The sequence below is a fragment of the Oncorhynchus clarkii genome, chromosome 32 (assembly GCF_045791955.1).
Source record: "Oncorhynchus clarkii lewisi isolate Uvic-CL-2024 chromosome 32, UVic_Ocla_1.0, whole genome shotgun sequence".
Taxonomy (NCBI): domain Eukaryota; kingdom Metazoa; phylum Chordata; class Actinopteri; order Salmoniformes; family Salmonidae; genus Oncorhynchus; species Oncorhynchus clarkii.
This window is the reverse complement of record NC_092178.1, coordinates 38,910,536-38,921,566: the sequence shown is the minus strand read 5'-3', so window position 1 is coordinate 38,921,566 and position 11,031 is coordinate 38,910,536. Positions and strand designations below refer to the sequence as shown.

Below are 11,031 nucleotides of genomic sequence, written 5' to 3'. Positions count from 1 at the left end.
GCTGGTCAGTCCCCCAGGTTCCAGCCAGAGGGCGCCAGCATAGAGCACATTATTACAGAGCACATATCAGTGCAAAGGGAACAGTTGAGAAAAAGGCAAATTGAACAGATTTTTTATTTTTAAGAAAAATTAGAAACACCTGCCATGACAGTAATATGAAAACTGATATTTTTCGCGCCGTTATTTGGTCTACTTTGAGGCCTCTAGCAGAGACCAAATTACAAATAAAAACAGATCGGACAAAGTTACTGCATTGGTTCACATGCAACCCCAAAGACTAGTACACACATCGGATATGACCATGTCGTCACTACTTGTAGCTATGCCAACACCATCCAAACAGCACTGATATCACAACTTCCATGTCCAGTGAAAAAAAAATATTTAAAAAATGGTTGATTCAATGTATAAAAACAAAAAGTCCATTGACAGAACCTAGACATAATATAGTTCATTTTTTTCGTTCATTGGTTGATTCTCCTGCATTCCAAGATCGACAGACACGTGTTTTGGGCAAATGTTCAGGCTGTATATCTACACTTTTCTGTGGCGCCATTCATTTGCTCTCTGGAGGTTTCGGAGGGAGGACAGTCAAGTACATTGAGGGGCGGTTTGGATCACCTTTGGAGTCATCTGCTCTGGGTCAGAACCAGGGGTATGTGTGGTGACCACGCTCTCACCAGGGGTCAGTCAGTCAGTGTGTCAGTGCGAGGGGCCCTTACCGGTCAGTCACAAAGTATGAGGTAGTGTGTTGGTGTCAGTGCTTTGCTGGTCGGCAGGCCGGATGTCTGGGGGGGTTCATGTGGAGTGGACATTTGTCATGTAGGGGGAAATCAGTTGTTCAGTCCAAAAGAGTCACTAAAAGTGCTTCATGTAAGTGTGTGTTTATGTATTTAATAAAGTTATTTAATCAGGCATTGTAAAAAGCTTGTCAGATAAGGTTGGGTGAGTAGCTGGTGGGTAGACAAGGGCTGGGTTTCCCAAAAGCATTGTAGCACTTACATCATCTTTCGTCCATTGAGTTTCAATGGAATTAAGATGATCTTAGCGCTACGATTATTTTGGGAAACCCAGCCCAAAGCCATTCTGAGAGAGATCAGAGCAGTCAATGCCTCTTCCCCTGCACCCCTTCCTCCCTCCCAGTCTATTCTCCTCCGCCTTCCATTCCTCAGCCCTCGTTGGCAGCCACCAGCTGGCCCAAGCCCTGGCGGACATACACAGCTTGGATCTCCTTGGTCTTGAGGCAGAAGTCGCAGGCCCAGACAGCAGAGCTCTCTCGGGTCAGCAGACCGTAGGCTGGCTCCGTCAGGCCCGTGCAGTCACGGTGGAACCAGCGCTGGCACGACGCCTCACACAAGATGGCATCCTGGTCGTCGTGCACCTCCGACAGGCAGAAGCCGCAGGGGAACACCATGCCCGGGCCGCCCAGCTTCCCTGGACCGGAGCCTGGGCCGGTGGAGGGGTTAGCGGGGCCGGGGGGCAGCGGAGACTGAGTGTTGGGGGTAGAGTTGGAAGGGGGGTTGGGGTTGCTGCCGGGGGTGTTACCCCCACTGCTGTTGTTGGTCATGTTGTTCTGGGCAGAGTTGGGGGGAGCATTTGGCATGGAGCCTCCACCAGGGGTGTTGTTCTGCTGGTTGTAAAGGGTTGATCCAAGGGAAGAATTCGGCGGAGTTGACTGCTGTTGGGATGGGTTATTGGAGGAGGGGGCGTTGGCAGAGTTGGGCCCCTGCAGCTGATTGGGTGGCGGTTGCAGGGGCTGGGAGCCGTTGAGTGGGCCGGTGGGGGAGGAGTTGGGGTTGGACTGGGGCGGTGCTGAGGGGGGCTGGCCGGGCGTGTTGGGCTGCTGGTCAGGGAAGCCTCCTCCAGGCTGGGAAGGGCCAGAGTTGGGGGGCCCGGGGGGAGTGTTGTTGGGACCCGGTGGACCAGATGTGTTTAAGTTAGGCTGCTGCTGCGGAGGCCCAGACTGGGGCCCACCTCCGCCAAAGTTCTTCCCCTCATCGTTCCCTGGGCCCGGGGGGCTGAGGCCTGGGTATGGGCCATCCTGTGAGGGAGGGAACTGTCCTTGAGGGGGTAAACCTGGAATCACTCCCATGTTTCCTCCTGGGCCAACGCCCATGCCCCCCATCATGTTCATCCCACCAGGCATGCCACCCATGGGGTTCATGGGGCCATGGGGGGGTCCCCTGGGTCCTCCGCCACCGGGCAAAGGGGGGCTGTTGAAGGGGTGCCCACCCTGTCCGTGCTGTTGCTGCGGGGGCATCCCAAACCGAGGGTGCGGTGGCCCTCCTCCAGGACCCCCGATACCACCAGGGGACAGCATAGGGTTGAACCCCGGTCCCGGGTGCATGGGCGGACTGAAATTGGGGGGCATGTTAAATTGCGAAGGACCCCCGGGTCCTGGGAAACCTCCTCCGCCACCTCCACCCCCAAAGCCAGGCATCCCCCCAAAGCCCAGCTGGTGGTGCGGTCCTGCGTTGGGTGGTCCTGGGCCAAAGGGCGGTCTCCGTCCTGGTCCTCCAGGGCCTCCCCCAGGGCCCCCCATGAAGCCCATGCCCCCGGGGCCTATCCTGCCTCCATAAGGCCCCCCTCCTCCACCTGCCCCGGGGCTTGGGAGGAATGGACCCCCTCCTGGAACTCCAGCCCCACCAGGTCGGGACGGCAGCGATGGGGGGCCAAAGTCATCATCAAAAGGGTTGGAGGCAACCAGGTGGTCCACCATGGGGGTAGGAGGGGGCGCAAACTCAGAGAGGTGGGAGAACGCGGCACCGGCCCCCTGAAACACAAGATCAGGAGAGAGAGGAGATAATGGATCTTTGAGATTGAACAACATGAGTTTGATAAGAGCAGAGAAGCTACAGGTAGTATAGAATGATTGAATAGTCAACTAGTGAAACCACTGATCGATGTAACAAGTCGTCAACTATGTTACAACGTAAAATGTTAACTTGAGGTGTTTAGACCATGCTTAAATGTGCAACCATCATAACAAGACCAGTAAAAGGACAAATAAAACCTTCTCGAAGAAGAGGCCACCAGTCAAACACGTCAAAAATGTTTACATTATGGAGCAATGTGTTGAAGGCAGTAGTTACCTGAGCGTTGGATTTTCTCTTCCTCTTTTCTGGACTCTTCATCTGTCCACCTAAAGAGGGGAAGAGGGAGAGGAGCAGGGACATGAGACATTCTAGCCTTATCTTTCCAGTTTACAGATGAACATACATGATCTATTTTTATACCAACACCTGTAACCCACATAGCTCATGCTAATAATTCTACTGTACATAACATTTTAGTTACACGCCGCATATTTACAGTGCATTCAAAGTATTCAGACCCCTTGACCGTTTCCACATTGTTTCAGCCCTATCCTAAAATGAAAAATTATAATAATTAAAATCATTCTACACACAATCCCCCAATAAGACAAAACAAAAATAGTTTTTTTTAGAAATGTTTGCACTGAAATATCACATAAGTATTCAGACCCTTTACTCAGTACTTTGTTGAAGCACCTTTGGCAGCGATTACAGCCTTGAGTCTTCTTGGGTATGATGCTACAAGCTTGGCACACCTGTATTTGGGGAGTTTCTCCCATTCTTCTCTGCAGATCATATCAGGTTGGATGGGGAGCATTGCTGCACAGCTATTTTCAAGTTTCTCCAGAGATGTTCGATCGGGTTCAAGACCGGGCTCTAGCTGGGCCACTCAAGGACATTCGGAGACTTGTCCCAAAGCCACTCCTGTGTTGTCTTGTTTGCTTAGGGTCATTGTCCTGTTGGAAGGGGAACCTATACCCCAGTTTGAGATCCTGCGCACTCTGGAGCAGGTTTTCGTCAAGGATCTCTGTACTTTGCTCCGTTCATCTTTACCTCGATCCTGACTAGTCCCCCAGTCGCTGCTGCTGAAAATATCCCCACAGCAAGACGCTGCTGCCACCACCATAATTCACTGTAGGGGTGGTGCCAGGTGTCCTCCAAATGTGATGCTTGGTATTCAGGCCAAATCTTTCAATATTGTTTCATCAGACCAGATAATCTTGTTTCTCATGGTCTAAGTCCTTTAGGTGCCTTTTGACAAACTCCAAGTGGGTTGTTGTGCCTTTTACTGAGAGGCTTCCATCTACCATAAAATGCCTGTTTGGTGGAGTGCTGCAGAGACGGTTGTCCTTCTGGAAGGTTCTTCCATCTCCACAGCTGTGTCAGAGTGACCATAGGCTTCCTGGTCATCTCCCTGCAAAGGCCCTTCTCCCCCGATTGCTCAGTTTGGCCAGGCAGCCAGCTCTAGGAAGAGTCTTGGTGGTTCTAAACTTCTGGAGGCCACGGTGTTCTTGGGGACCTTCAATGCTGCAGACATTTGTTGGTACCCTTCCCCAGATCTGTGCCTCGACACAATGCTGTCTCTGAGCTCTACGGACAATTCCTTCGACCTCATGGCTTGGATTTTGCTCTGACATTTACTGTCAACGGTGGGACCTTATATAGACAGGTGTGTACCTTTCCAAATTATTGAATTTACCACAGGTGGACTCCAATCATGTTGTAGAAACATCTCAAGGATGATCAATGGAACCAGGATGCACCTGAGCTCAATTTAGAGTCTCGTAGAAAAGGGTAGAAATACTATATTTATTTTATTAGACATTTGCAAAAATGTCTAAACCTGTATTCGCTTTGTCATTATGGGGTATTGTGTGTAGATTGATGAAGACTTTTTATTTAATCCTGTTTAGAATAAGGCTGTAACGTAACAAAAAGGGGTCTGAATACTTTCTGAATGTACTGTATATATGCTGGATTCTTGGACGTAGCCAACTCTAATATTAAAGTGCCTTCAGAAAGTATTCACACCCCTTGACTTTTTCCACTGTTGTTGGTAAAGACTGAATTTAAAATGGATTAAATTGTCACTGGCTTACACACAATACCCAATATTGGTCAATGTGGAACTAATAAAAAATGTAGAGCTGAAATGTCTTTCGTGAATAAGTATTCCACCCCTTTGTTATGGCAAGCCTAAATAATTACAGGAGTAAAAATGTGCTTAACAAGTCACATGGCCTAATAGTGTTTAACATGATTTTTGAATGACTACGCAATCTCTGTACCACACACGTATACAGAATTGTAAAGGTCCCTCAGTCCAACAGTGAATTTCAAACACAGATTCAACCACAAAGACCAGAGAGCTTTTCCAATGCCTCGCAAAGAAGGGCACCTATTGGTAGATGGTAAAAAATAACATAAAAGCAGACATTGAATATTCCTTTGAGCATGGTGAAGTAATTAATTCAACTTTGGATGATGTATCAATATACCCAGTCACTACAATGAGACAGGCGTCCTTCCTAACTGACTTGCCGGAGAGGAAGGAAACCACAATGAGGTCAATGGTGACTTTAAAACAGTTAAGAGTTTAATGGCTGTGATGGGAGAAAACTGAGGATGGATCAACACTGTAGTTACTCCACAATACTAATCTGACAGAGTGAAAAGGAAGCCTGTACATAATATACAGTGCCTTGCGAAAGTATTCGGCCCCCTTGAACTTTGCAACCTTTTGCCACATTTCAGGCTTCAAACATAAAGATATAAAACTGTATTTTTTTGTGAAGAATCAACAACAAGTGGGACACAATCATGAAGTGGAACATTTATTGGATATTTCAAACTTTTTTAACAAATCAAAAACTGAACAATTGGGCGTGCAAAATTATTCAGCCCCCTTAAGTTAATACTTTGTAGCGCCACCTTTTGCTGCGATTACAGCTGTAAGTCGCTTGGGGTATGTCTCTATCAGTTTTGCACATCGAGAGACTGAAATTTTTTCCCATTCCTCCTTACAAAACAGCTCGAGCTCAGTGAGGTTGGATGGAGAGCATTTGTGAACAGCAGTTTTCAGTTCTTTCCACAGATTCTCGATTGGATTCAGGTCTGGACTTTGACTTGGCCATTCTAACACCTGGATATGTTTATTTTTTAACCATTCCATTGTAGATTTTGCTTTATGTTTTGGATCATTGTCTTGTTGGAAGACAAATCTCCGTCCCAGTCTCAGGTCTTTTGCAGACTCCATCAGGTTTTCTTCCAGAATGGTCCTGTATTTGGCTCCATCCATCTTCCCATCAATTTTAACCATCTTCCCTGTCCCTGCTGAAGAAAAGCAGGCCCAAACCATGATGCTGCCACCACCATGTTTGACAGTGGGGATGGTGTGTTCAGCTGTGTTGCTTTTACTCCAAACGTAACGTTTTGCATTGTTGCCAAAAAGTTCAATTTTGGTTTCATCTGACCAGAGCACCTTTTTCCACATGTTTGGTGTGTCTCCCAGGTGGCTTGTGGCAAACTTTAAACGACACTTTTTATGGATATCTTTAAGAAATGGCTTTCTTCTTGCCACTCTTCCATAAAGGCCAGATTTGTGCAATATACGACTGATTGTTGTCCTATGGACAGAGTCTCCCACCTCAGCTGTAGATCTCTGCAGTTCATCCAGAGTGATCATGGGCCTCTTGGCTGCATCTCTGATCAGTCTTCTCCTTGTATGAGCTGAAAGTTTAGAGGGACGGCCAGGTCTTGGTAGATTTGCAGTGGTCTGATACTCCTTCCATTTCAATATTATCGCTTGCACAGTGCTCCTTGGGATGTTTAAAGCTTGGGAAATCTTTTTGTATCCAAATCCGGCTTTAAACTTCTTCACAACAGTATCTCGGACCTGCCCTGCCTGGTGTGTTCCTTGTTCTTCATGATGCTCTCTGCGCTTTTAACGGACCTCTGAGACTATCACAGTGCAGGTGCATTTATACGGAGACTTGATTACACACAGGTGGATTGTATTTATCATCATTAGTCATTTAGGTCAACATTGGATCATTCAGAGATCCTCACTGAACTTCTGGAGAGAGTTTGCTGCACTGAAAGTAAAGGGGCTGAATAATTTTGCACGCCCAATTTTTCAGTTTTTGATTTGTTAAAAAAGTTTGAAATATCCAATAAATGTCGTTCCACTTCATGATTGTGTACCACTTGTTGTTGATTCTTCACAAAAAAATACAGTTTTATATCTTTATGTTTGAAGCCTGAAATGTGGCAAAAGGTCGCAAAGTTCAAGGGGGCCGAATACTTTCGCAAGGCACTGTAAATATTCCAAAACATACATCCTGTTTGCAACACGGCACTAAAGTAATAATGCAAAGCAACTAACTTTTTTCCTGAATACATAGTGTTATGTTGTTTTGGGCAAATCCAATATAACACATTACTGAGTACCAATCTGCATATTCTGAAGCATAGTGGTGGCTGCATCATGTTATGGGTACGCTTGTAAATCGATTAAGGACTGGGGAGTTTTTCAGGATAAAAAAAAAGAAAATGGAGCTAAGCACAGGCAAAATCCTTGAGGAAAACATGGTTCTGTCTTCTTTCCACCAGACACTGGGAGATGAATTTACTATTCAGCAGGACGATAACCTCAAAACCAAATCTATACTGGAGTTGCTTACCAAGAAGACAGTGTTCCTGAGTGGCAGAGTTACAGTTTGGACTTAAATCTACTTGAAAATATAACAATTTGACAGAGCTTGAATAATTTTTAAGAATTTTGGGCAAATGTTGCACAACCCAGGTGTGGAATACTCCCAGAGCCCTCAAACTCAACTCTGGACCTCAAAGCCAGTTCCACTGCATTTTTTCATTGTTCCCCTCTAATCAGGGACTGATTTAGGCCTGGGACACCAGGTGTGTGCAATTAATTATCAGGTAGAACAGAAAACCAGCAGGTTCCGAGTACCCCTGTCTAAAGACTTACCCAGAAAGACTTAAAGCTGTAATTGCTGCCAAAGGTGCTTCTACAAAGTATTCACTCAGGGGTGTGAATACTTATGTAAATTATATATTTCAGCATTTCATTTTCAAATCAGGCTGTAAAGAAATGTGGACTAAGTCAAAGGGTATGAATACTTTCTGAAGGCACTATCTACTGCTGTACATACCATACTTTTTATCTCATAAATTCATATATATTTGTGTACATACATAAAGATTGCATTTGGATTACTGTTATAGTGCTATTTGGGTTAGATTGGTTACAACATTTTATTTTACTTGTATTCATGATTGATATTTTACTGCATTGTTAAGAGCTAATAACATAAGCATTTTGCTGAACCCGCTACACCCATTCATAGATGCTAACTACTTTAGTATCATCTCAATGGGGGAGTTTTTTTGAGATCCTCGACGCTTGCTCTAAGATATCATCTATATGGCGCCTCACCTTGAGCCCAGATAAAACACTGCAGGTTTCTACTAGTGCTTCCCTCCCATTTCCTTTATCAGTTTGTTTCGTGCATTACTACACACACCCGGTTAAAACTTTTGGAATACGAATTGCTGGGTACTCTCCATCCACCCGACCTCTCCAAATACCCTGAAAACGGAAGAACAATGGATTCTTACTCGGCGAGGCGCCGAGCTGCTTGGGAGTCCTACCGATGAGCAGGAAGCGAAGACGCTGACGGGGAGGCAGACGTGGCAGGGTCTTAGTGAGATTAAGATGCCAGGCAATCCGTCCTCCATTATCAAGCATGCTACTCACCAATGTTCAATTACTAATGAACAAACTTGAGCGAGGATCTCCTTCCAGAAGGGACATCAGATCCTGAAACATACTGTTTTTCTGAGACTTTTCTCCGACATCCAAATAGATATACATCCAACCAGTGGGTTTTACAGTTTGAGTGAGAGGAGTCGGGATCTCTGACAAGAGGAAGGGTGGTGGGCTCTGCTTTATGACCAACATATGGTGCGACAGGGGAAACGTACAGGAACTTGCAAGCTTCTGCTCCCCCGATTTGGAATACTTGGTAATCAAATGTCGCCCTTTTTACCTTCCAAGAGACAGTTCTCAGGGATTATCGTCATGGCTGTTTACATCCCGCCCCAAGCAGACACCAAAAGGGCTATCAAAGATCTCATTGGACACTGAAGAAACTGGAGACGGCACTCCCAGACACAGCATTCATTGTTGTGGTGTACTTTCACAAAAGTAATTTGAGAAGCGTACTACCAAGTTATTACCAACACATTGACTGTCTACCTCATGTAAATTCTACTTAACCACTACTACTTGCCTTTTCCACATGGATATGGCCCTCTCCACCCTCCTTTCGCCTACAAACAAAGACTCAAGAGGGAAGTTCCAGAGGTCAGATCCAATCAATCAAAATTCACACTCCACTGTTTTGATCAATTGGACTGTAATAAGTTCTGGGTCACCTCTGGATATAACGTTAACGAAAATGCAGTCTTAGTAACCGGATTTATTAAAAAAATGCATAGATTACGTAATATAGTAGCTTTCAAAAACCGTGGATGGATAGCAGCTTTGTAGGTTGCTTATAAACAGGGCAAGGTGACCGGAGACAATAGTTTAGTTAAAAATAACAAATATGATTGTTCAGATTGATCAAGATGGCGAAACAAGTATAGGGACAAAGTGGAGGGATAAATCAGTGGGTCGAACACAAGTTGTATGTGGCAGGGGCTCGAAAGGATCACAGATTACAAAAAGCCAGCCTCAGTCACCAAGCCACCCTACTGGATGAGCTCAACACATTTTTCTCAAGGATTCGAATGAACCTGAGCTGTCGTTGAGAGCCCCCAATGACAAAGTGGGCTACACAGTCACAGTCTCCACTGAGGATGTACACTACATGACCAAATGTACGTGGGCACCTGCTCAATGAACATCTTTTTCCAAAATCATGGGCCTTAATATGGAGTTGGTCCACCCTTTGTTGCTATTACAGCCTCCATTCTTCTGGGAAGGCTTTCCACTAAAAATTGGAACATTTCTGCAGGGACTTGCTTCCATTCAGCCACAAGAGCATTAGTGAGGTCGGGCACTGATGTTGGGCAATTAGGCCTGGCTTACAGTCGGCATTCCAATTCATCCCAAAGGCGTTTGATGGGGTTGAGATCAGGGCTCTGTGCAGGCCAGTCAAGTTCTTCCACACCAATCTTGACAAACCATTTCTGTATGGACCTCGCTTTGTGCATGGCGGAATTATCATGCTGAAACAGGAAAGGGCCTTCCCCAAACTGTTGCCACAAAGTTGTAAGCACAGAATTATCTAGAATGTCATTGTATGGTGTAGCGTTAACATTTCCCTTCACTGGAACTTAGAGGCAAAGCCCGAACCACGCAAAACAGCCCCAGACCATTATCGATTTTATACACGTCAGCAATGGGTGTGGCTAAAATAGCTCAAACCACATATTTGAAGGGGTGTCCACATACTTTTGTATATATAGTGTACTTATTACGTCATTAAAAACGGGTTAACCCTCGCAAGGCTGCCAGCCCAGACAGCATCCCTAGACGTGCCCTCAGAGCATGTGCAAACCAGCTGGCTGTTGTGTTCTCAAACATTTTCAATCTCTCCCTAACTCAGTGCCACTATAGCCACCTGCTTCAAGATGTCTACTATCATCCCCGTGCCCAAGAAAGGGAAAGTTACTGAACTGAATGACTACCATGCCTACAGCTCGGCCTTCAACATCATAGTACCCAATAAGCACATGACAAAGCTCACAGCTCTGAACTCCTCCCTATGCAACTGGGTCCTGGAGTTCCTGACAGTCCACCCCCAGGTGGTGAATGTAGGAAACATTACCTACTCGACACAAATTCTCAACATGGGGTGCCTGTCATGCCAAATAGTGTCCCCCTGCCAAAAAAAGTTGAGCTATGTACAACCATTTTTTCAACAACTGTTTTCCATCTAGCTAGTTGGTCATCTATATGTTGCTAGCTTTACATATAGTTCAGTTGAGGCTGCTGAGGGGAGGACGGCACATAATACTGTCTGGAATGGAGTAAATGTAATGGTATCAAACGTGGTTTCCATTCAATTGACTCCATTCCAGCCATTATTATGAGCCGTACTCCCCTCAGCAGCCTCCACTGACGTATAACTATGTCTATCATATTGAGGTATCTAGTGTTGTGTCTTTACTATCATTAAACTGAAGA

At 45.7% G+C, this 11,031-nt stretch overlaps 1 protein-coding gene across 2 annotated transcripts in view; it reads right to left on the bottom strand.

Annotated features, from left to right (window-relative positions):
* Positions 1-95: 95 nt before the first annotated feature.
* The window catches only part of LOC139392350 (pygopus homolog 2 (Drosophila)), a 32,557-nt gene continuing 21,621 nt past the window's right edge, over positions 96-11,031 (bottom strand). For both annotated transcript variants that reach the window (XM_071140278.1, XM_071140279.1), the window contains exons 2-3: positions 3,093-3,142; positions 96-2,773 (exon numbers count right to left, since the gene is read on the bottom strand). In XM_071140278.1, the coding sequence (XP_070996379.1) occupies positions 1,169-2,773; positions 3,093-3,142 (1,655 nt within the window). In that variant the 3' untranslated portion in view covers positions 96-1,168. The remainder of the gene's footprint in view (positions 2,774-3,092; positions 3,143-11,031) is intronic.